This window comes from Nicotiana sylvestris, chromosome 8 (assembly GCF_000393655.2).
Source record: "Nicotiana sylvestris chromosome 8, ASM39365v2, whole genome shotgun sequence".
NCBI classification, from domain to species: Eukaryota; Viridiplantae; Streptophyta; class Magnoliopsida; order Solanales; family Solanaceae; genus Nicotiana; species Nicotiana sylvestris.
The window spans coordinates 22,493,772-22,520,449 of NC_091064.1; the positions used below are offsets into that span (position 1 = coordinate 22,493,772).

General features: G+C 40.1%; 1 protein-coding gene across 1 annotated transcript; it reads left to right on the forward strand.

Moving 5' to 3' along the window:
- Positions 1 to 1,091: 1,091 nt before the first annotated feature.
- LOC104244136 (jasmonate-induced oxygenase 4) lies at positions 1,092 to 25,808 on the forward strand. The gene is made up of 3 exons (XM_070153364.1): positions 1,092 to 1,728; positions 20,713 to 21,034; positions 25,236 to 25,808. Exons 1-3 carry the CDS (start codon positions 1,253 to 1,255, stop codon positions 25,464 to 25,466), a joined length of 1,029 nt encoding a protein of 342 aa, XP_070009465.1. The 5' UTR covers positions 1,092 to 1,252; the 3' UTR covers positions 25,467 to 25,808.
- Positions 25,809 to 26,678: the final 870 nt, after the last annotated feature.

Here is a 26,678-nt window from a genome sequence, read left to right on the forward strand (position 1 = left end):
TGGGTGTTGGCAGCGTTAGTTTCTCCGTCATTCGTCATTCCCTTAGTTGCAACCTTTGCTCTGATACCACGTTGTCACATCCTTAGTCGTTAACTAAGTACACGTGCGGCACTTGACAACTCGCTCACAATCTTGCACAACTTGCTCACATTCTTGCTATGCCAAGTCAGCCTTACTACACTCAAGATCGCTAAGAGAATGGTAGAAAGAACACAAGAGAATTGTTAAAGGAAGCTTTATATTAGAGAGAACTGGAATTGTTTGCTTGGTGAATTACAAATGAGTGGCCCCCTTTATCTACTAGTCTCCTAGGGGCTAATGTGTAAATATTAATTGTTACACAAGTCCTTAATATTTACAAGATAAGAGCTTTCTCTAGAATTCTCTACAAGCCTAGAAGATTCCAAGAACTTTTCTAACAAATCCATAGAGATCTAGGATCTTTCAAAGGAAATGTTCATACTTCTCTAGAATTTTCTCACAAATGCTAGTCTTCCTCATAAATAAGCTTTCACATGGCATTAATATATGCCAAATGGCACCTATGTGGTATGATGAAATGGCGAGTCATCACATAGAGCTATGTAAAAGTTGAATGGAAATTGTCATTACATTGTTCACAAAAATGATGATCTAAGATCTAAATGTTTATGGGTCGTTTGGTTTGAAAACAAGCAATGTGGTGATTAGTTATAGTGAGATTAGTTATTCTGGTATTATTTTTTATTTATTGTTTGGTATGTTGTATTGATTCTGGGATTATCAATTTTACTGTTTTATCTTGGGGTAACTTATCCTGAGATTACTATTCCACTATTTGGCAGGTATGAGATTACTATCCCGCTATTATTTTTATTCATGTGATAATTTATTTTAGGATTAGTAACCAAACAAGAGATATGGCGGTACTAAAAATTTTATCCCATGATTATGATAGAGATGATGATACACTTTAATGGTAAGTAATAGTATTATCTTTCTGCGTAAATAGATACTCTCAGGGGATCTTTTGCCCTTTGACTTAAAAGTTTATGGGGCTAAACTGGAAACACAAGGGGAAAAATGGAGCTTTCCATACAAATAATTCTCAAGCGTACAAAAAATTCACTGATTTCAGATTCTCTGTTACCATCACGTCTCAATTCCTCCTCCGCGCAAGGCCATTTTCGGTGGCCGTCTCTATCCAATCGCCGGACCACTGAACTGCAATTTTCCAATAATCCCTGTATTTATAAATTACTAGCTAAAATTCATGGAGGCTCTGAGAGTACAATCATTGGCAGAAAAGGGTGAGATGTCAGTACCATCTCAGTACATACAACCACCGGAAAGCAGATCACAAAGAGAAAACCCTAACTCTAACCCTAATCCTAACGTAAATTCAATACCAGTAATTGACTTTAGTAATCCAAGAACAAACCTTCTCGAAGAACTTAGAAAAGCGTGCAAAGAATGGGGAGCATTTCACGTGATAAACCATAGGGTTCCGGTTGGTTTGTTGGATGATATGAGGCGCGTCGGTCGGACTTTCTTTGAAGAGCGTCCGATGGAAGAGAAGCTTAGGTATTCATGCGATTCTGGTTCTGCTGCTTCTGAAGGATATGGCAGTCGCATGCTCGTAGCGTCCAATGACACCGTTTTGGACTGGAGAGATTATTTCGATCACCACACTTTGCCCTTATCTCGTCGCAATCCTTCTCGTTGGCCTGACTCTCCTGCCGATTACAGGTTCACTATTCTCTCTTACCGAGCTGACTCTGAACAATATTAGAAAAGGTACTTTGTTACATCCAATATTGTGGGCTAGTGATCAATTAGGTGGATGAAAATCATGAGAGATCAGGATTCAAATCCGGAGATGAAAAACACTAGATGATTCTTTTCATCTATCTAAACTTTGGTGAATAAATTTAATGGGTACAATCAAGGTGCAGGCAAGTTGGCCAAGCCGCTACTGTTATAAAAAGTGTTTAATTTTAGTTGATGATGGCTTTACTTCATCAAGTAGCTCATGATGGCTTTTACTTTATGTAGGCTTTACCATTTAGCATAAAATACTAAGGAAATGCGAGTGTAAAGATTATGCAAATTTTGGAGGTTTGCTTACTTGTTGTAGGGAGAAACTTAGTCCTTTTAATACTTCTCTTGTCACGACCCAAATCCTGATGGCGCCCAGCACACTACTAGGCAAGCCCGACCATTATTCAACACTTAACCCAATTTATCAAAAATAGCGGAAAGAAGTATCAATTAAGCAAGATTAAAATACTGAAGATTTTAACAAAATACACAATATAATCTCACTAGGACCCGGTGTCACGAATCTGAACCTCTAGAATACAGAATATCATCCTAATACACGGTATATCCAAAGTCCGATAATGCGGAAATAAAGAGATAGGATAGGAGGGAGAAGATCAATGGCTGCGAAAGCCGTGTAGCTACCTCGATACTCCCAGAGGCTGGATCTGCTGATCAACTGGATCTACTGAGCCTGAGACTGCCCTGGATCTGCACACAAGGTGCAAGGAGTAAAGTGAGTACTCCGACCCAGTGAGTAATAAAAGTAACTACACTCCGAAGATAAGAAAATCCAGTAAACACACAAAGTAAGCTACAATCCGAATATACAGCAACATATGGAACTGAGCAGCTAAACACCAGTATAAATACAAATACATGAATGCAATGCAATGCATATGATGGTACATTCCAGTACCCACTGCGGCGTGCAGCCCGAGCCATCCATATTTATTTATCGTCGACGGCGCTCACTGGGGGTGTGTACAGACTCCGGAGGGGCTCCTACAGCCCAAGCGCAATATCTTGGTCAGTCATTGTTACCTGACCGGTCAACCATTGTTACCTGACCAATTTATATCATACAGTGCCATTGTTACCACTATTTCAAGTATATCACACAGTGTCATTGTTACCACTGTTTCAAGTATATCACACAGTGTCATTGTTACCACTGTTTCAAGTATATCACACAGTGTCATTGTTACCACTGTTTCAAGTCACTTTATAATCAGTCTAGAAAATAATATAATAAGCCCCTTGGGCATTTACAAAACAGAAGTTCCCAGCCCGGAATACATTTAAAAATATCATTTAAGTTTTCAACACTTAGAATTATGGCTGAGTTTGCAAAACAACATTTAAAACCTTGGACTGAAATTAAATGATATGCAAATCATGCTAAGCAGTAATATCAATCCTCGAAGGATTTTACAAATCGGCACAAGGCCCCAAACATGGCATCAAGCCCAGTAATATCAATGAAGTATGTGTATCAATCACCAGTATAGTATAAACATCACACGGGATGGACCAAGTCACAATCCCCAATAGTATCCGACCCCGCACTCGCCATGGAGTGCGTGTCACGCCTCAATATAGCGTTACGATGTGAAAGTCCGGGGTTTCAAACCCTCAGAACAGCATTTACATCTATTACTCACCTCAAGATGGCCAAAAGTCTACTCCGCGATGCCCTTTCCTTTCGAATCGACCTCCTCGCGCGTCGAATCTTGCCAAAACCACAAGGAATATATTACAATAGGCTAAGAGAATATAACCCAATCGAAAAGACTCGAAAAATATCGAAAATCACGAAATTTGCAAAACCCGAGCCCCGAGCCCACTTCTCGAAAAATTACGAAAGTCACATCACCGGATTCCCCGTCTCGCCACGAGTCCGCACATTTAAAATTTACCAAAATCGGAGTTCATTTGACCCCTCAAATCACCAAATCTTATTTTCAAATCCCTAGGCCTAAATCCTCAATTTTTCTACAATTTTCATGCTCAAATCCATACATAATTGATGTACTTAACTCAAAATAGGTGGGGATAACTTACCTTCACATTGATGATGAAAATCCCCTCTTGAAGCTCCCCAAAAATCGTCCATACTTTGAAGAAATGAAGAAAAGTGAGCTAAATCCGTGTATAAAAGAATCTGCCTGTGCTTCGTCGAGTTGTACCTTGCACTTGTGTTATACAAGTTGTACATCCTATTAAAATTGTTCCTTATCAGACACCTTCTGTTTAAACACCCATAACGTCTTGTATAAATATCCAAATGACAAACGGTTTGAAGATTTAGAAACTAGACTCAAAGATCTTTAATTTGATAGGTTGTACACCATATAACTCTTTATATATCCCGAGATATGAGCTTCTAAAGTGCATCGTAAATTCTGCCGAAATTGCTCCAGCAGCCCTTTTCGATCCATCGTAACTTTCTGAGATGATATCCAAATCGCGAATGGTTTAACTTTCCGAAAACTAGAATGTATGGGCTACAACTTTCGTGTTTTGCACTTTTTCTGATTTCTTATAGATTACAAGATATGAGCTTCCAAACTGGACTACTCGCACCTAAAATTTTCTGGGCACAGCAGAATTTTCTGCAATTTTTCCTAAGTCCGAAATCACTCCGAGACACCTCCGAAACACTCCCGAGCCCTCGGGGCTCCAAACCAAATATGAACACTGACTCTAAAACATCACACGAACTTGGCTCGAGCGATCAAATCGCCAAAATAACATCAAAATCAATGATTTGAGCCTTAAATCCAAGAATTCTTTCAAATTTCATAAACTTTCAAATTTTCCAATTTAAGGCCGAAACCCGTCAAACAACGTCCGTTTGTAACCAAACTTTACAGGAAGCGCTTAACCAACATATATGACCTGTACCGGGCGTCGGAACCAAAATACGAGCCCGATACCATTACTTTCTGATCAAATTTCATTTTCATTTTCCTTAAACATTTTCAGAAAACAATTTCACGAAAAAATTCATTTCTCGGGCCTGGGACCTCGGAATTCGATTCCGGAAACACGTTCAACTCCCATATTTTTCTATGGACCTTTCGAGACAGAAAAATCATGGGTCCGGGTCCGTTTACCAAAAATGTTGACCAAAGTCAACTTTAACAATATTAAATATCAAAATTTTTCAAATTTTTCCCATAATTCATATATTTCAACACAAAGATATTCCGGACACACTCCTAAGTCCCAAATAACCTAACGAAGCTATCCAAACCATAAAATTCGCATTTCGAATCCGATATCAAAATTTCCACTTCCGGCCAAATTTTCTCAAAAACCTTCAATTTTCCATCTTTAGCCGAACGACTCCAAAATGACCTACGGACCTCCGAATTCACTTCCGATCGCGCTCCCAAATCCAGAATCACCATACGGAGCTACTCCCAGTCTCGGAATCCCAAACGGACATCAATAACACTGAAATGCATTTTAAACCAAACTGATGCAATTTCTTCTAAAATGCTATCTTCCACAATAGGCGCCAAAATGCTCCCGGGTTATCCAAAACCCGATCCGGGCATACGCCCAAGTCCGAAATCATCATACGAACCTGCTGGAACCTTCGGATCCCAATTCCGAGGTCGTTTACTCAAAATTCCAATCCTAGCTCATTTCTTCAATTTTAAGCTTTCAAAATGAGAATTTCCATTTAGATTTGACTCCAAACTTCGTGAATTTTAATTCTGACCATACACACAAGTCAATATACCTGAGATGGAGCCGCTCATGGCCTCAAACTGCTGAATGACGCGCCGGAGCTCAAAACGACCGGTTGGATCGTTACAATCTCCCCCACTTAAACATACATTTGTCCTCGAACGTGCTGAGAACTACACTGAAGTAGTCTGAAATCACTTGTTTAACACATCATGCACCTTCCCATGCTACCACTACTCCGTTGAGCACATTAGCTCGATAATTCTGTAGATATACTTATTTATTCAAGCAAATAAGCCATTAGGCCCAATTCCAACATCCTGAATTTCCCTGCCAAGCCTGTTTCCATCATACGACCACCATATCAATCTCCACACGCTGTACCCAAACATGACTGCATAACTTTGCTGAATTCACACTTTGCATCACTTTACTCATAGAACCACAATAACATTCTTTAAACATAATAGTCGAAATTCCACGAATCTGATGCTCCCATTGCATCTCATGATCTACACAGGTCTTGCTCTAGTTTTTTTTTCAACACCGATACGACTGAAGAGATGTGCCGAAATTCACAACCAACTGCTGAATCAACAATTCATTGGATCTACACTCCTGACAAGTTCCATTACCTTGTCCCAAACCAAAGAATGATCTTTGCTCTATAATATACTTCATATAATCAGTTTGCACTGACCCCAAATCTAGTAACCTCGTCTCACCCAGTACGAACTGCTCAGGCAATAAGCCACCTCAGACATAATCAAAAATCCCACAAGACGCCACAATGTGCCAGTATGCTATCAATTCGAACGCGATACAAAAGGAAGGCGAACTCTAGAAGGAACTACTCAACTCGCACACTAACATAGACTTCCTCAGAAAACAAGGAAACAGAACACACAAAAGCAAATATGGGCACTGAACTGAACATCACACTGTTGCGGCGTGCAACCCGATCCAAACAACATACCCATGGCGGCGTGCCACCCGATCCACATATAGAACTCACATAAGGAGATATGCGTTGAGCTGAAAAGCTCATCACATCAAAACACCGGATATCGGTCATAAACACACTAAGGTGCATAATACCATTCCCAAGGAAACATATAGCTCTATAGGCTACAAACTCAAGCACAACTGAGGTGCGATACATGATCTAAGTCTCAAGAGCCATCCTACTCATATAATATCACCGCTGAGCAGAACCTCAACACAAAAGGAATTTACCAAGCCGTCTCACAACTCATACGGCGCAATATATCTTTACATAAATTAGCTGACCACGAAATAAGACCGTGACTATCCTTTCATAAAGAGAGCATTGCTGAAATAAACACAACTGGCCTAACGTAAGGCTCACTTCCTCATTTAAATCTATCCACCGACCTCTAGTCGATCCTGATCGTGCCAAGCTAGGCCAATAATATTTCACAGGTCCATAACCCAATAAGCAGAGTGTCCTCCAAGCATAAATTCTCAAATGGATGATATTACCAAAATCCTCATACTTGGTTTAAATTTCTAATTAATCAAGTGACTACATGTCACACTTATACAATATTCCTGTGGGACAAGCTCCCACCATCTTCCGAAATAATTAACGGGTCTGCACATCCAAACCACCGGCTGCACTAACGCTGAAAAGCGATCAAGAATCCCTAACCAGGATGCAAAGCCTTTCTCACAGAACACCGACCTCAGGTGATACTGACGTCAATACCCATCTTACTCAAAACACTGAAACTCATATACTGCTCATCCGAGATCGTGACATCACAGTCATTGACCAAACTGCAACCTTGGTCCTTACTTCAAATTCCATACCACTCACTGCACCTCACGTGCCAATATACGATAGACGCGATTTCCATCACAACTCTGGAACCGCCGATAGGCTAATACTTCATCACATAAGACTTTCCATTTAACTCACTTCAGGAGAACTATAGCAGCATACAGGCGAATCCTATCAATTTCAAACTTCATGGAACTCATATTTGCTTGTTCTTTCTCCTTGGATCGTTAAAGAATCCTGTCGCTCTGATACCAATTGTTAGCGGAAACGTAAAAGAAAGAACACAAGATTTAACGTGGTTCGGATCAAAATAATCCTACGTCCACCAGAGAACAATTGCCCTTTTAATATTAACAAAGGAAGGGGAGATTTCCCAATTACACTTAAGAGAATTTCTCTCTTAACTCTCTACTCACTACAATGTATTGTATTATTTTGGGATGATTTCTACAAGTGAAGGAGTGCATCTATTTATAGAGGTAAAGACCTCCTCTTGATGTCATTGGTGACATCAAACTACCTCCTCTTGATGTCATGGGTGACATCCACCAACTCTTCCAATTGGCATGTCATTGTTGACTAAACATAAACCAACATTTTCAGCATGCCATTGTTAACTAAACATAAACCAACATTTTCAATCTCCACCTTGGTTTGCGTTTCGAGCGTGTGAACAACTCTGGCCAAAACTTCTAAGCTTACTGGGCAACCCCGTTGTAAGAAACAAGAAGAATCAAACCATTGTTGAACATACCACCTCCACCTAGCAACTGTTCTCTTCGGAGTTGCATCAGTTGATGCACACCCCCGCCAAGTCCTTGCAGTGTGCAAACTTAGCGAGCGGGACTATCTTGGTCAACATGTCTGCAGCATTATCGTCTGTGATAACCTTCACGACCTTGATAGTTCCCTCATCAATAACATCTCGAATAAAATGAAATCTGACATCAATGTGTTTAGTGCGCTCATGAAATCTCTGATTTTTCATTAGATGAATAGCACTCTGACTATCACATCTAAGAGTTGATTCCAGCTGAACCAAACTCAATTCCGCTACTAAACTTTTCAACCAGATAGCTTCCTTTACCGCCTCCGCTGCTGCCATGTATTCTGCTTCTGTCGTAGACAAAGCGACAATCGACTGCAAAGTCGACTTCCAACTGACGGCACTGCCAACGAGGGTAAAGATGTATCCAGTTGTGGACCTTCTTCTGTCAAGATCTCCTGCATAGTCAGAATCCACATAACCGAGAATTGAAATACCTGTACCACTTTTTCGAAAGGTAAGACCAACACCAGAAGCTCCTTTGAGATATCTCAATATCCACTTGACAAGCTTCCCAATGCCTCTTTCCTGGGTTGGACATGTATCTACTTACCACACTTACAGATTGAGCAATATCTGGACGTGTGCATACCATAGCATACATAATACTACCAACTGCACTGGCATAAGGAATCTTTGACATATGCTCCACCTCATCCTCGGACTGAGGCATTTGTGACTCTGAAAGTTTAAAATGAGGAGCTAATGGTGTACTTACAGGCTTGCACGTTTGCATATTGAATCTCTCGAGAACCCTTTCAATATACCTCTTCTGAGAAAGATGTACAACATCGTCTTCTCTTGAAATCTCCATACCAAGGATTTTCTTTGCAGCTCCTAAATCCTTCATGTCAAATTCCTTACTCAATAGTTTCTTCAAAGCATTTATCTCTGTAATGTTGTTAGCAGCAATAAGCATATCATCAACATACAACAGTAAATAAATCATTGAGTTACCAGACATCTTCTTGTGATACACACAACTATCAAATGCACTCCTTGAGAATTCATGTGTAGTCATGAATGCATCAAACCTCTTGTACCACTGTCTAGGGGATTGCTTCAAACCATACAAAGACTTCTTTAGTTGGCATACGTGATCTTCTTTTCCCTCAGCTAGGAAACCTTCAGGTTGATCCATATAGATTGTCTCTTCTAGATCACCGTGTAAGAAAGCAGTTTTGACATCAAGCTGTTGAAGCTCCAAGTCAAATTGTGCAACCAATGCTAGTAGCACGCGAATTGAGCTATGCTTCACGACCGGAGAGAAAATCTCATTGTAGTCAATTCCCTCCTTTTGGCTGAAACCTTTTGCAACCAATCTCGCCTTGAACCTAGCATCTTCCACTTCAGGAATTCCCTCTTTCTTTCGGTAGACCCACTTGCATCCAACTGTCCTCTTCCCCTTTTGTCTTTTCACTAAGACCCATGTCTGATTCTTGTGAAGAGACTCCATCTCTTCAGTCATGGCTAACCGCCATTGTGCGGCATCCTTGCAAGAAGTTGCTTCAATATACGAGGAGGGCTCCAGATCTTTAATCTCTTCTTGTGCAGCTACGAACGCATATGCAATCAAGTTTGCTTGATTTATAAGGCGTTCCGGTTCTCGTGTCTGCCTCTTCTCCCTCCCCTTCGCAATTGTGTATGGTTCATTGACAGCAAGTTCTTCAACGCCTACATCTTCTGACTCATCTTTAACCTGAGTCTCTTGATCCTTTTCCTTGGCAAGCTCCACCGGAAGCTCCACCTGCTCGTTGTTCTTGTTTCCTGAAAACTCCACGGAAACTTTACGGGGATCAAGTATAGAGGATTCATCGAAGGTGACATCTCTACTAACTATAAATTTGAGTAAAGACAAACACCAAAGTTTGTACCCTTTTACTCCATCCACATACCCTACGAATATGGCCTTCTTAGCCCTTGGTTCAAGCTTTCCTTCATTAACGTGATAATAAGCTGGACACCCAAATACTCGTAAGTATGAATAGTTAGAGGGTTCACCTGACCATACCTCATTCGGAGTCTTAAAGTCAATTGCCGATGCTGGAGATCGATTGACAATATGAGCAGCAGTGTGAACTGCTTCAGCCCAAAATACTTTGGACATTTTGGCTTGTAGGAGCATACAACGAGCCTTTTCAAGAAGAGTTCTGTTCATTCTCTCGGCAACTCCATTCTGCTGTGGGGTATGCCTGACAGTCCTATGTCTTGAGATCCCATGAACCTTGCAGAATTCATTAAACTCTTCATTGCAAAACTCCAAGCCATTGTCTGTGCGAAGATACTTGATTTTCCGCTCCATTTGATTTTCAACCAAAATCTTCCACTCTTTAAATGCTTCAAAAGCATCACTTTTTGCCTTCAAAAAATACACCCAAACCTTTCGTGAGAAATCATCAATAAAAATGAGAAGATACCTCTTTCCGCCCTTCGATGGAAGTTTAGAAGGACCCCATAAATCTGAATGGATGTAGTCTAGCACTCCTCTTGTCTTGTGTTTGCCAGTGCTGAAGCTGACCTTCTTCTGCTTCCCTAGAACGCAGTGCTCACAGAAGTCAAGCGTGCTGATCTTCTCACCTTCCAAAAGTTTACGATTGCTCAACATCTCCAGTCCACGTGCGCTCATATGACCCAGTCTCATGTGCCATAGTCTTGCCTTGTCATCATTAGATAACTGCACTGTAGATGCATTTGCAGAGCCAACAATGGTGCTTCCGGCCAATGTGTAAAGGCCGTTCTCCAGCTTGCCTTTCAGCATGACTAAAGAACCTTTAGTCACCTTCATAGTTCCTGCTTCGCTCATGTACCTGTAGCCTTGTTCATCCAGAGTACCCAAGGAGATCAAATTCTTCTTCAGATCAGGAACATGACGGACTTGTGTAATAGTCCTCACGATTCCATCATGGCAGCGAACCCGAACTGAGCCAATGCCAACTATTGCACAAGTTGCATTATTGCCCATTACTACGGTTCCTCCACTTTTCTCGTAGCTGCTAAACCAGTCTTTTCGGAACGTCATATGCAGAGTACAAGCAGAGTCTAACACCCATTTGTTTTCATAACTACTATTATTATTACACGATGTTGTTAGTACATAATCATTATCAAAATTATGTACCTGTTCAACTGTAGATGCACTCGCCTTTTCCTTGGACTTTGACATTGGGCAATCTCGTTCAAAGTGCCCCTTCTTGCCACAACCCCAACACTCTGTATTCTTCTTGTTCACACGAGACTTTGATCTGTGCTTTGATTTGGTCTTTCCCTGTTGGCTAGTCCGGCCTCTTACAAAGAGGCCACTTGCCTGGTCATCTCTATCTCCTTCAATGTGCCTCCGCACATCACTAGAGTTAAGTGCCTGCCGCACTTGCTCAAGCTTGATAGGCTCCTTGCTATACATCATTGAATTCTCAATATCACGATATCCTGAAGTCAATGAAAATAGCAAAGCACATGCAAGCGTCTCCTCCTCCCTTTTAATTCCTGCAATCTGTAAGTCCATGACAAGTTTATTAAACGCATCTAAATGATCTTGTAACGAAGTACCTGACCCCATCTTAAATGTGTGAAGACGTCGTTGTAACAACATTCTTGTTGTCACTGATCGGTCTTGGTATAGCCCTTCTAGCTTTTCCCACAACTGTTTGGCCGTCTCTTCGGTACCCGTACTCACTTCACAAAGCACGTTAGGTGCAAGGGATAGTTGGATTGCACTCAATGCATCCCCTTCAATCTTCTCCTTGTCGGGAGCTGATATATCCGTAGGATACTTTCCGTCAATAGCATGGATTGAACCTTCCCTCCGCAGTAACGCCATCATCTGGATCTTCCAGATATTGAAGTTGTTGCGTCCATTGAATCTATCAATTTCAAACTTCATGGAACTCATATTTGCTTGTTCTTTCTCCTTGGATCGTTAAAGAATCCTGTCGCTCTGATACCAATTGTTAGCGGAAACGTAAAAGAAAGAACACAAGATTTAACGTGGTTCGGATCAAAATAATCCTACGTCCACCAGAGAACAATTGCCCTTTTAATATTAACAAAGGAAGGGGAGATTTCCCAATTACACTTAAGAGAATTTCTCTCTTAACTCTCTACTCACTACAATGTATTGTATTATTTTGGGATGATTTCTACAAGTGAAGGAGTGCATCTATTTATAGAGGTAAAGACCTCCTCTTGATGTCATTGGTGACATCAAACTACCTCCTCTTGATGTCATGGGTGACATCAAAGGAGGAAGCTTCCTCCTAGCATCCACACCAACTCTTTCCACCAACTCTTCCAATTGGCATGCCATTGTTGACTAAACATAAACCAACATTTTCAGCATGCCATTGTTAACTAAACATAAACCAACATTTTCAATCTCCACCTTGGTTTGCGTTTCGAGCGTGTGAACAACTCTGGCCAAAACTTCTAAGCTTACTGGGCAACCCCGTTGTAAGAAACAAGAAGAATCAAACCATTGTTGAACATACCACCTCCACCTAGCAACTGTTCTCTTCGGAGTTGCATCAGTTGATGCACACCCCCGCCAAGTCCTTGCAGTGTGCAAACTTAGCGAGCGGGACTATCTTGGTCAACATGTCTGCAGCATTATCGTCTGTGATAACCTTCACGACCTTGATAGTTCCCTCATCAATAACATCTCGAATAAAATGAAATCTGACATCAATGTGTTTAGTGCGCTCATGAAATCTCTGATTTTTCATTAGATGAATAGCACTCTGACTATCACATCTAAGAGTTGATTCCAGCTGAACCAAACTCAATTCCGCCCCGAATGCAACCAACTCTACTGAATTTTATAACATATGAATACCCTCTCGATAAAGCACCTAGAGGGATCACTTCCCTCGAAGCCTGCACCTATACGAGGCATAAATCATGAATCTTCCCTCAAGTCTGAACATGAGCCAATAAGGCTAACCATAGCATGCATCCAACAATTCATTTACTCAAATTACCACTCATGGTCCTTTTCCGTAGCTGCAATAACCCACCAATACGCCAATAACCAGAATTCACGCAGGTAATAAACCGTGCAATCAGCTAATCAACAGCAAGCTCCCCAACTTGGCTCGAAGCCATAGATCACAACACATATACTCTATTGTTGTCGTAATATCATGGTGAGATTAAACTCACTCCATCATAAGCTCGTGGAAACACGAATCATCTGGAATTTTAACTCTTCTGCAATTCTTGCATTTACTCACACAACAGTTAAGCCCACTCTCTAGGCGACCAATTTTTTTTTTTTTACTAAGTCCTAAATTTTTCAAAAATTTCGGCAGAGCCTCCTTTGTAATTGGTCCTATCCACCTGCCAGAGAATCACCAAAACCATCCTAACAACACATCCACAACTTGACAAAGCATCACAATGCATATCAATTACATAAATCTAAATTGATACATGGACATGCGTTGCACCTATTTGAATCATAACACATAGAAAATACCCTTCAACCCTCCATTATTGGGCTATTCAACCAAGTAGGAACATATTCTTCCTTTAATATTTTCGACCTTCAAGGTGGTCTCCTTGACTCAACGATTTCGTCATAATACATTTACGGAAGCGATCTCAGCTCCCAGACTTATCTAACTAGGAGACACGAAAAATATTCTTCACGCGCCCATAACTCGGGCTACTCAACAGATCACAATAAGAAACGAATCACTTAACAGTTCATCTACTATCCAGTAGGCTTCTTCGCCACTACCAAGTCGTACAAATACACCTCGCAACACTAACATACTCATCACGTGGATATCCAACCGCCATTCCGGCTAACAAGGACAATAATGAACATATGAGTTCAAAACACTTGCTCACAAAATCAGCACCTCGGTGCTCAAGCCATTGGCAAAGATTTGGCCTCAAGTCCTCCAGACTGGTCTAACTTCAAACTCACAGAGATTACACCTCGCCCCTCGATCGGGGAATCAAAAGCCATCGAGACACATCTGATACTGAGCGCCCGTTGGTGCATACGATCACGCGGAAGGAATTTCAAAAGTTTCTTTTCAAGCTGAATCAAGGACGCACGATAAGAATTCAAGAATGTGAAGTTTTCCTAAAGGTTCGGCAGCCTCTCGAGGATAAGTACAGACGTCTCCGTACCGATCCGCGAGACTCTATTAAACCGGCTCATGACTCGCGAGACCAAGTAACCTAGGCTCTGATACCAACTTGTCACGACCCAAATCCCGGTCGTGATGGCGCCCAGCACACTACTAGGCAAGTCCGACCATTATTCAACACTTAACCCAATTTATCAAAAATAGCGGAAAGAAATATCAATTAAGCAAGATTAAAGTACTGAAGATTTTAACAAAATACACAATATAATCTCACTAGGACCCGGTGTCACGAATCTGAGCCTCTAGAATACAGAATATCATCCTAATACACGGTATATCCAAAGTCCGATAATGCGGAAATAAAGAGATAGGATAGGAGGGAGAAGATCAATGGCTGCGAACGCCGTGCAGCTACCTCGATACTCCCAGAGGCTGGATCTGCTGATCAACTGGATCTACTGAGCCTGAGACTGCCCTGGATCTGCACACAAGGTGCAGGGAGTAAAGTGAGTACTCCGACCCAGTGAGTAATAAAAGTAACTACAGTCCGAAGATAAGAAAATCCAGTAAATACACAAAGTAAGCTACAATCCGAATATACAGCAACATATGGAACTGAGCAGCTAAACACCAGTATAAATACAAATACATGAATGCAATGCAATGCATATGATGGTACATTCCAGTACCCACTGCGGCGTGCAGCCCGAGCCATCCATATTTATTTATCGTCGACGGCGCTCACTGGGGGTGTGTACAGACTCCGGAGGGGCTCCTACAGCCCAAGCGCAATATCTTGGTCAGTCATTGTTACCTGACCGGTCAGCCATTGTTACCTGACCAATTTATATCATACAGTGCCATTGTTACCACTGTTCAAGTATATCATCCAGTGTCATTGTTACCACTATTTCAAGTATATCACACAGTGTCATTGTTACCACTGTTTCAAGTATATCACACAGTGTCATTGTTACCACTGTTTCAAGTCACTTTATAATCAGTCCAGAAAATAATATAATAAGCCCCTTGGGCATTTACAAAACAGAAGTTCCCAGCCCGGAATACATTTAAAAATATCATTTAAGTTTTCAACACTTAGAATTATGGCTGAGTTTGCAAAACAGCATTTAAAACCTTGGACTGAAATTAAATGATATGCAAATCATGCTAAGCAGTAATATCAATCCTCGAAGGATTTTACAAATCGGCACAAGGCCCCAAACATGGCATCAAGCCCAGTAATATCAATGAAGTATGTGTATCAATCACCAGTATAGTATAAACATCACACGGGATGGACCAAGTCACAATCCCCAATAGTATCCGACCCCGCACTCGCCATGGAGTGCGTGTCACGCCTCAATATAGCGTTACGATGTGAAAGTCCGGGGTTTCAAACCCTCAGAACAGCATTTACATCTATTACTCACCTCAAGATGGCCAAAAGTCTACTCCGCGATGCCCTTTCCTTTCGAATCGACCTCCTCGCGCGTCGAATCTTGCCAAAACCACAAGGAATATATTACAATAGGCTAAGAGAATATAACTCAATCGAAAAGACTCGAAAAATATCGAAAATCACGAAATTTGCAAAACCCGAGCCCCGGGCCCACTTCTCGAAAAATTACGAAAGTCACATCACCGGATTCCCCGTCTCGCCACGAGTCCGCACATATAAAATTTACCAAAATCGAAGTTCATTTGACCTCTCAAATCACCAAATCTTATTTTCAAATCCCTAGGCCTAAATCCTCAATTTTTCTACAATTTTCATGCTCAAATCCATACATAATTGATGTACTTAACTCAAAATAGGTGGGGATAACTTACCTTCACATTGATGATGAAAATCCCCTCTTGAAGCTCCCCAAAAATCGTCCATACTTTGAAGAAATGAAGAAAAGTGAGCTAAATCCGTGTATAAAAGAATCTGCCTGTGCTTCGTCGAGTTGTACCTTGCACTTGTGCTATACAAGTTGTACATCCTATTAAAATTGTTCCTTGTCGGACACCTTCTGTTTAAACACCCATAACGTCTTGTATAAATATCCAAATGACAAACGGTTTGAAGATTTAGAAACTAGACTCAAAGATCTTTAATTTGATAGGTTGTACACCATATAACTCTTTATATATCCCGAGATATGAGCTTCTAAAGTGCATCGTAAATTTTGCCGAAATTGCTCCAGCAGCCCTTTTCGATCCATCGTAACTTTCTGAGATGATATCCAAATCGCGAATGGTTTAACTTTCCGAAAACTAGAATGTATGGGCTACAACTTTCGTGTTTTGCACTTTTTCTGATTTCTTATAGATTACAAGATATGAGCTTCCAAACTGGACTACTCGCACCTAAAATTTTCTGGGCACAGCAGAATTTTCTGCAATTTTTCCTAAGTCCGAAATCACTCCGAGACACCTCCGAAACACTCCCGAGCCCTCGGGGCTCCAAACCAAATATGAACACTGACTCTAAAACATCACACGAACTTGGTCGAGCGATCAAATCGCCAAAATAACATCAAAATCAATGATTTGAGCCTTAAATCCAAGAATTCTTTCAAATTTCATTAACTTTCAAATTTTCCAATTTAAGGCCGAAACCCGTCAAACAACGTCCGTTTGTAACCAAACTTTACAGGAAGCGCTTAACCAACATATGTGACCTGTACCGGGTGTCGAAACCAAAATACGAGCCCGATACCATTACTTTCTGATCAAATTTCATTTTCATTTTCCTTAAACATTTTCAGAAAACAATTTCACGAAAAAATTCATTTCTCGGGCCTGGGACCTCGGAATTCAATTCCGGAAACACGTTCAACTCCCATATTTTTCTATAGACCTTTCGAGACCGAAAAATCATGGGTCCGGGTCCGTTTACCAAAAATGTTGACCAAAGTCAACTTTAACAATATTAAATATCAAAATTTTTCAAATTTTTCCCATAATTCATATATTTCAACACAAAGATATTCCGGACACACTCCTAAGTCCCAAATAACCTAACGAAGCTATCCAAACCATAAAATTCGCATTTCGAATCCGATATCAAAATTTCCACTTCCGGCCAAATTTTCTCAAAAACCTTCAATTTTCCATCTTTAGCCGAACGACTCCAAAATGACCTACGAACCTCCGAATTCACTTCCGATCGCGCTCCCAAATCCAGAATCACCATACGGAGCTACTCCCAGTCTCGGAATCCCAAACGGACATCAATAACACTGAAATGCATTTTAAACCAAACTGATGCAATTTCTTCTAAAATGCTATCTTCCACAATAGGCGCCAAAACGCTCCCAGGTTATCCAAAACCCGATCCGGGCATACGCCCAAATCCGAAATCATCATACGAACCTGCTGGACCCTTCGGATCCCAATTCCGAGGTCGTTTACTCAAAATTCCAATCCTAGTTTGTTTCTTCAATTTTAAGCTTTCAAAATGAGAATTTCCATTTAGATTTGACTCCAAAAGTGCAAATTTGGAGTTGAGCCGACGGAAGCGGGAGTTGAAGTGAGGCTTGACTCTCAAGTCATTCCCAAGAGGGGTAGTTTCAAGTACCTTGGATCGGTTATTCAGGGGATCGGGGAGATTGACGAGGATGTCACACACCGTATAGGGGTGGGGTGGATGAAGTGGAGGTTAGCGTCGGGAGTCTTGTGTGACAAGAAAGTGCCACCGTTACTAAAAGGTAAGTTTTATAGAGCAGTGGTTAGGCCTGCCATGTTGTATGGAACTGAATGTTGGCCGGTAAAGAACTCACACACCCAGAAGATGAAAGTAGCAGAGATGAGGATGTTGAGGTGGATGTGCGGGCATACAAGGATGGATAAGATTAGGAATGCAGATATTCGAGAGAAGGTGGGTGTGGCCCCCATGGAGGACAAGATGCGGGAAGTAAGACTCAGATGGTTTGGGCACATTCAGAGGAGGAGCACTGATGCACCGGTGAGGAGGTGTGAGCGACTGGCTGTAGTGGGCACGCGGAGAGGTAGAGGGAGACCTAAGAAGTATTGGGGAGAGGTGATCAGACATGACATGACGCGACTTAGGATTACGGAGGACATGGCCCTTGATAGGGAATTATGGAGGTCGAGCATTAAGGTTGTAGGTTAGGGGAGAGGGTGAATATTTCTACAGCACAACTGAGAGAGACTATCTAGTTAGGAGTTAGACTAGGAATGTCAGTGGTCGTCTATTGATGCAGGGCTTTACCTTCTAGTTGTACTATACCAGCCATCTAATTCGTAGTTCGTATTTCGTATCCTGTATTTCATATTTCGTATCCCCTATATATTGTTGTTATTTTATTACGCATTTTTATGGTACTAATATATTATATCCTATTGCTTTTTTTGAGCCGAGGGTCTCCTGGAAACAGCTTCTCTACCCTTCGGGGTAGGGGTAAGGTCTGCGTACATATTACCCTCCCCAGACCCCACTTGTGGGATTATACTGAGTCGTTGTTGTTGTTGTTGTTGATAGTTGTTGGTGGTGATGGCTAACGGGTGAATGCCAACTAGAGGCGGTGGTTGGTGGTAGTTTTGGTTGATGGTGGTGGTTCATGCTAGTAGCTAGTAGTGATTAGTAGTGGTGGCGATTATGATTGAGGATAGTGGTGGTGGGTGGTGATAGTTAATAATGGCGGATGGTAGTAGTAGTTGTGACTGAAGAAGGTGGTGGCTGGGTGGTGGTAAGTTATAATGGTGGGCAGTGCCGGCTGTGGTTGTTGATGGTGATGGGGTGGTCAGTTGTGGTAGTTGAGGTGGATGAGTGTTGATTGTAATGATGGTGGTCGGAGTGGTGGGGATAGTAGGTGGTGATGATCGATAATGGTGGCGGTTATGATTGAGGATGATCGTGGCGTGGTGGTGGTGGAGGTGGTGGTGGCATGGTGGTAGTTGATAATGGTAGGCGGTGGCGGCAGTTAATAATGAATATGTGATAGCATCTTAATGAAAATAAGTCTCTGTTATAGATCTTAATCATACAGACCTATTCAGACCCATTAAGTGGTTATGAAGTAAAAAAACAAACACACTTAATGATTAAGATCTGAATAATTAAGATTCAAACTTTAAAAACAAACGCACTTAATGTCTGAGATCTGAATGATTAAGATTCAGACCTCCATTAAGTGCAAACAAATGAGGTCTTAGAGTCCGTTATGGGTATCTTATGCTTTTAAGATTGCTTTTTTAGAATATTCATTTTCTTTTTATAAAGATAACAACAACAACAATAACAAACCCAGTATGTTCCCACCAGGTGGGGTCTGGGGAGGGTAGTATGTACGCAGACCTTACCCCTACCTATCAGGTAGAGAGGTTGTTTCCAATAGACCCTCGCAGGGGATCATAAAGTAATTGATAATTTCCCAGAATTCCTGCAGCGCTAAGCTGTAGAATTGTTAATCTATTCTTGAATGGAAACTAGTTGAAGTAATAGTAACTGGAAGTTGTTCAGAATAGGAGTATAAAAAATTTCATTTCTTAGCTCGTATCATGCTTAAAGATCTTCTAAGCTATTACCACAATTAGAACACCTTTAATACAACAATTTCCTACCCGTTTGAACCCTGATCTGCATTATTTTGACCCTAAAAGCTCCTGCGCACTTTGTCCCAAGTCACCATCATCAAGTTGCTTTTGTGTACTGGTGTTCCTACATTTTTTCCATGCCAAACTAAATGCGAGTGACTTAAGCCTCAAGATCCTCTTTGTACTACCAAAATTGTTTTTGTATTTTGCTGACTTGGTGTGCATCATACTGTTGTCTTTTTTTTTTTTTGCTCGAAGGGATGTTGCTCTGTCTAAATGTGCACGTCTGCTCCTGGTGCTTGGTTAAGGATTTATTTATTTAGAAGAGCAATATTAAGCTCAATTATGTAATAAATAGCCCTTAAGATACCTTTTTTTAGTAAGGCCCCTTAAAAGGTACTTATAGAAAAATAGCCCATTAATCTGTATGATATAACTTATTTGAGCCAAAGTTACAGCCAGTTCAATTTAGAATTCTAAATGAGAGGAAAACAAAATTGAAGAGGAAAAAAGAAAGAAATAAAGGGACTTGAAAATTAAATCCTGTTTGGCCTTATCAACCTTACATAATAAATCTTTCATCTGGCTTGCTATAACCATGTTGAACAGGTGTGACTTTGGTGAGTATTATTGCCTCAAAATAAAAGATTCCCTCTGTTTCATTTTTTTGTGTATTAGTTTGAATGGGTACAAAGTTTAAGAAACGTAAGGAAGACTTTTGAATGTTGTGGTTTTAAACTAAAGATGTGTGTAATGTACCTAGATGCCTTGAATCGTGTGGTCTTAAATATGTCATGTGGAATGTTTGATTTAGGGAGTTACTAAACACAGGAAGAGGCATTCGTTTTGAGTGTCCCTCTCTTCATGGGATTTCTTCTTCATAAGTTCTCCAATTTTCACTAAATGATGTAATCACTAACAATGTCAATTTATTGCAGAAAAGTTGTGACAGCATATAGCGATCACATGAAAGCCCTTGCGCAGGAACTTCTGGGTTTAGTCTCTGAGAGTCTAGGCTTGACATGTCAGTCCATGGAAAATGTTGTTGGCGACTTCTACCAAAACATCACTATTAGTTACTATCCACCCTGCCCTCAACCGGAGCTTACTCTTGGTCTGCAATCACATTCTGACATGGGTATCATTACTCTTCTCATCCAAGATGATGTAGGGGGTCTTGAGGTTTTCAACAATGGAGAATGGGTTACCGTAAATCCAATGTCAGATGCTATTTGTGTCATCTTAGCGGACCAAACTGAGGTACTGTTTCTCGTTATAGTTAGTGATTAATTCATAGCTTCTTGCACTGATTTTTCTGTGTTTTCTGTAAGTTCTTAAATAATACTACCATACTGTTATTTCTTTAAATCATCTTAAGAAAGATTTTTAGACAACAAGTCTCCCAAGCTCAGGGAAGATTCAAATGCTCTTCAAATACCATTTGTCTTTGGAAAGGAGTTCTTTGGATGTGAAAACAAATTCATTTACAAGAAAACAAAACAAAACAATTCGACAAACTTTTCCAAAGAGCTGTCCAAACACCACAGAAGAAAGAGTGAAAAGAAAATAAATGTTCAATAGATTTATACTTAAATAAAAATAATTGTCAATTGGTATCTGAGCCTAGCGTGCAAGCTCTTGACATGGCATAGGGATGTTGATTTGGTTTAATTGACCAAAAGGCTATCCCATTTACGAATACTGTAGGTTCAAGTTACTGTTACTTTCTTTATAAAAAAAATACTATAGGTTCAAGTTAGTATCTACATGGCCTATCATATCATCTATACATGTAGAGATTTGGAAGCTCCAAAAAGTCTACAAAGAACTTCACAATCCTATGAATATGGACAGCACTGTTTTCTTTAGCTTTAAAAGTTCTTCAAGTTTCTGCTTCCCATACAGTCCACATAATTGTCCAGTTATATCGACAATTTCCCAGCTTTCTGCCCCTGCTTCTTCTTGGGCATTTTTAAATTTATCACCTTTGACTCGTACCCCATAGTATTCACGTACAAGCAGCATTTGTTAGCAGCCCTAAATGTAAAATACGAGAGGTAAATACGTCAACTACTTAGTTGGTGCTAATGATATGTGAAAAGGTTAGTTCATGGAGTGGTTTCTCTGACTTCTAAAAGTGGAAGAGTTTGTTTATCACCTTTTTTCGGGGGGTTTTTTTTGGGAGGGGGGGGGGTTGCGGGGTGTTGTGGTGTGCGGTTCTTTGTTCTGGAGGAGAGAGATTCTATTTGGAATGTTATTGTTGTTACTTGAACTGTTTCATTTCTATCTTCCAAGTTCAAACTAAACTGGTAATATAATTTGTATTTGTGATTCTCTGTAACTTCTTTTCCTAATTTATTCAGCTTCTTATTATCTAAGCTAGCTTTTCATTTTGGGATCATGAAATCTTCTACTATAGTATCCCCCCCCCCCTCCCAAAAAAAAAAGAAAAAAAGAAGGCTAATTGAAACCTTTATCTTTTCTATTTTTATTGGTAAAAGAAATTCTCCCTCTAATACTAACTGATTCAAATATGCAGACAGCAAAGCTTTAAAAAATATTTTACCCAGAAGATCCTTGTCTGTATTGTAAATGAAATATATAAATGGTTAAAGACATCAAGCTTTCATCTCCTACAAACCCAGCTATCTGCAGTGCATTTTTTTAGATTCTTCTTACAACTCACCTCATAGCCTTTTTCATTGTATTTCGAATAATATTTTTCATTTAGGGATTTATATTCTTTATCTTCTGCAAATTACTCTGTATCAAAAGAACTATTTTTCCACATATAAGTATTTCTGCTTAGATAAATGAGCAGATTGAATAACGTTCTTATTTTTCCTTTTTGAATAGCAAGTGTTTGAGTGTTTATTATACTTATCAATGTATGTATATGTATGTATGTACGTATGTACATATGTACGTACGCGAGAGAACATGTTTTGAGTTGCATGCTAGTAAAAGCGAACAGTCTGATTGAGTTAGTGTTGTCAAAGGCGCACTCAAAGCGCGCTTAAGGGCCTGAAGAGCAAAAAACATGTTGAGCGCTTCGCCTCGCTTAGCGGGCACTTCAGTATCGTGATCAAGGTTCTAAGGCATACTTTTCCTTGCCAATAAGCGTAGCCCTGAAGAGGTGACATTAAACAATTGATATATCTCTTTATCCTAATTTGATTTTTAATTTCTTTATCGATATCTTTGTTATTCATGCTTATAGTTATTACTGTTGGGTAAGACATAATCTATTTGTATTTTTTCTCTATTGCGCCTTTCTTCATTAAAACCCACACTTTATTTGCATTTTGCGATTAAAGCCCTAATAAACCTTAGAGCTTTTTTGCGCTTTTCGCTTTTGATAACACTCAACAAACAAAGCATACCACAGGATAGCCACGACTTATGGAGAATGGGGATGGGGAATAATGGAGCATTCTCTGTCCTATTAAGAAAAGCTTTTGATTTGTGAGGAGGTCTACTTCCCACATGGTTTGATTTGCATCTGAAAAATACCGAGAAAGGTGTTTTTTTTTTTTACTTAGTTAGCTACAAGAGGGTTGATCTTGACGATAGAGAATTTGAGAAAAAGGAGGTTGCCTATGCCAAATAGTGTTTTATGTATAAGGGTTCGGATGAAGATATTGACCACCTACTCATACATTGTCCGGTAGTATCGAGGTTGAGGTGGGATAGTTTGGTATATCTTGGGTGATGCCAGGCATGGTGAAAGAGGTAATGTTCAGCAGGAATTATGGCAGAAGGAGAAGACACATGGTGTAGAAGAGTGCGCCGATAGCGCTTATGTGAGTCGTTTGGAAGGAAAGAAATAGGAAGCTTTAAGGGTGTTGAGATGAACTTTGTTCAGTTGAGGTGTTGTCTCTTTTCACTTATTTCTTTTTGGTGCGCCTATAGGGTTCCTTATGTATAGAGGATTGAGTGTCTTCCATAGAAAATCATCTTTTTATCTACGTTTTTGGTATACTTCTTGCTTATGTGAATGTCTTTTTCCCCATTACAATAACAACAACCCAGTGTAATCCCACAAGTAGGATCTGTGGAGGGTAGGATGTACGCAGCCTTACCCCTACCCTGGAAAGGCAGAGAGATTGGTTTCGACATACCTCGGCTAAAGAAGATGGAAGAAGCACTGATAGCAAGTAATAGCAAGACAATATATTTAGAAAACTAAATCGAAGAGAGCAATAGAGAATGTGAAAGAAATACCGATAGCAAGTAATAGCTAGACAATATATAGAAAACTAAATCCAAGATAGGAATAGAGGATATGAAAGAAGTACTGCTAGCAAACTAAGGAAGTATTGATGGCAAGTAATAACAGAACAAGATATGCGACAATAGCAAACTAAGGATAAAAGGGTACTATACTAACACTAATACTATCGAACTAATCCTCTACCAGGGTACCATACTAACACGTCTACCTACTAACCTTCTACCCTAATCCTCAACCTCCACACCCTTCTATCCAGGGTCATGTCCTCGGCTAGCTCAAGTTGCGTCATATTCCGCCTGATCACCTCTCCCCAAGACTTCTTTAGCCTACCTCTACCTTTCCTCTTACCCCAAGGCCAGCCCCTCACACCTTCTGACTGGGGCATCTGTGCTTCTCCTTTTAACATGCCCGAACCATTTCTGCCTCGCCTCTCGCATCTTTTCCTCCATAGGAGTCACTCCCACCTTTCCCCATTCATTAATAAAATTTTACTTACTTTATCAACAATAAAACTAACACTTTTATTTATTGATCAAAGAAGAAAAAACTGTACATCTGAAGCTGAAATCATTTTCAATAACTATTGTGTATAGACGAATCTGTTGGTGCATGTGCTACTGTTGTTTGTGACTTTATGGTTTCCTTTTTCACCACTCCGTTCCATTCCACCCTCCAACCATGTGAAGGGCTGGTTATGGGGTTAACCTTAATCTAGTTGACTTTCAAATGGAGAAATACACTGTCTACCAGAATCCAGAGGAAAGGGATGAGTACCTGGTGCTTAAGGGATCATTAATAAAGGCGTATGCCATTTGTTGAAGAACATTTTCTAAGTGTCTGTTGCAGCTATTAACCCTAATCCAGCTGACTTTCTATGAGAGAGTCATGGTCTTGGACCAAAATCCTGACGAAAGGGATGGGTATCTGATGCTTAAGGGGCCACTAATAAAGGCCAAAGCCATTTTTTTTTTCATGCGGCATTTTCAGAATGTCTGTTAGTAGCTGTGCTAATGTTTCCTAAATCATCCTATTGAGTGATTCATGGTCCTGGACCAAAATCCTGAAGAAAGGGATGGGTATCTGATACTTAAGGGACCACTAATGAAGGCCAATGCCACTTTTCAAGCGGCATTTTTAAATGTCTGTTAGTAGCTGTGCTGATGTTTCCTAAATCCCAAGGGGTCATGTTTGCGATGATCTTAATAATATAAGTGCTCTTTCTCGCAGATCATATCTAACGGTGGGTATAGAAGTGCTCAACATCGGGCAGTGACGAATGCTAGAAAAGCCCGGCTTTCAGTTGCCACTTTTCACGACCCTGCAAAGACGAGGCAAATTTCTCCATCTCCAGCCTTCCACCCGCCTAAATATCGCCCGGTGATTTACGGTGACTATGTCTCATCATGGTACACAAAAGGGCCCGAGGGAAAGCGGAACCTTGATGCACTTCTATGTTAATTGCCAACTCAATTAGTCTGTTTTGTGCGCATTCATTCAATATAGGAAGAACGATCAGATTTGTATTACTTTGACCAAACATTTATGGTTCCAGCAGATTTTAAAGAATAATAGGGAGCTGTTGATCAGAAGGGCTATCGATTATCATAATCCTCCACAAGCTATAAGCATATTGGTGCAGAAAAAAGATCTGTACCATGTAATTATTCCTGTGTTAAATTAGCTGAACGTTGTTTTAGTGTTTTTTATTCCATGTCTTAGTAAAGATAACTGTAAAATTGTCAGTGGAACATTCCTCCCACAAAATGTGAATAAGATGTTACCAAAATAGCTTTCACTTAACATAGCAAGTTCGTCACATTGGTTGGCTCAGTGTAAATTTATGGGACAACAGTTACAATCTGTTAAAATTTTGACAATTCCTAATTGGAGCGACGGAAGTGTATATATCAATTAATTGAGTTAAAATAGCACGGGCTAGCCATTTTTCGGACTGGTCATTCAAAAATAATCGGCGTTTGTCAAGTCATTGAAAAATAGCCACTATTTTACTGCAACAGAGTTTGGTCCAGCATAATATACTGAAGTCCGGTGCATCTGTGTATGAACTTCCAGCATTTTATGCTGGACTGGTATACTTTGCTGGTATATTGGAGTTCCAGTATATTATATTGGAATTCCAGTATATTATGCTGGAGTAATTTCCGGATTTTGTACTGTGTTTTCGTTCAAATTTATCTTTCCATGAAAAGTAGCTAAATTTCGATGACTTTTGAAATTGTAGCTATTGTTGAATGATCACTTGTAAATCTGGCTATTTTTGAATTGCCCCCATTAATTGAAGATTAAACTGATTACTTGGATATTGCAACATCTGAAATATTTTAGATATTGCAAAAATTAAAAATATATTTCAGATTGATGCATCCAAATTTTTGTAACCTATTTGGGTATACAAAAAAAGTAGATTTAAAACACGAAACCAAGTTAAAGTTCATTACTTTGGATTTGTTATTTCAATTGGCCAATCATCTTTCTCCAACTCCGTCACTCTGATGTGCCTTACTTCGTAAAGAATATAAGCAGCACCTTAATGAAAGTCAGTACCATCCCGTTAAGTAGGGGTGTACAAAGGAAACCGACAAACCGTATCAACCAGATAATTTGAGTCAAACCAAGAAAAAAAAACTCGACTATGGTTTGGTTTGATTC

Coding starts and splice junctions, on each gene's coding strand:
- LOC104244136 (XM_070153364.1), top strand. CDS start 1,253: ATGGAGGCTCTGAGAGTACAATCATTGGCAGAAAAGGGTGAGATGTCA. Junction 1,729..20,712: donor GACTCTCCTGCCGATTACAG/GTTCACTATTCT, acceptor AATTTATTGCAG/AAAAGTTGTGACAGCATATA. Junction 21,035..25,235: donor TCTTAGCGGACCAAACTGAG/GTACTGTTTCTC, acceptor TCTTTCTCGCAG/ATCATATCTAACGGTGGGTA.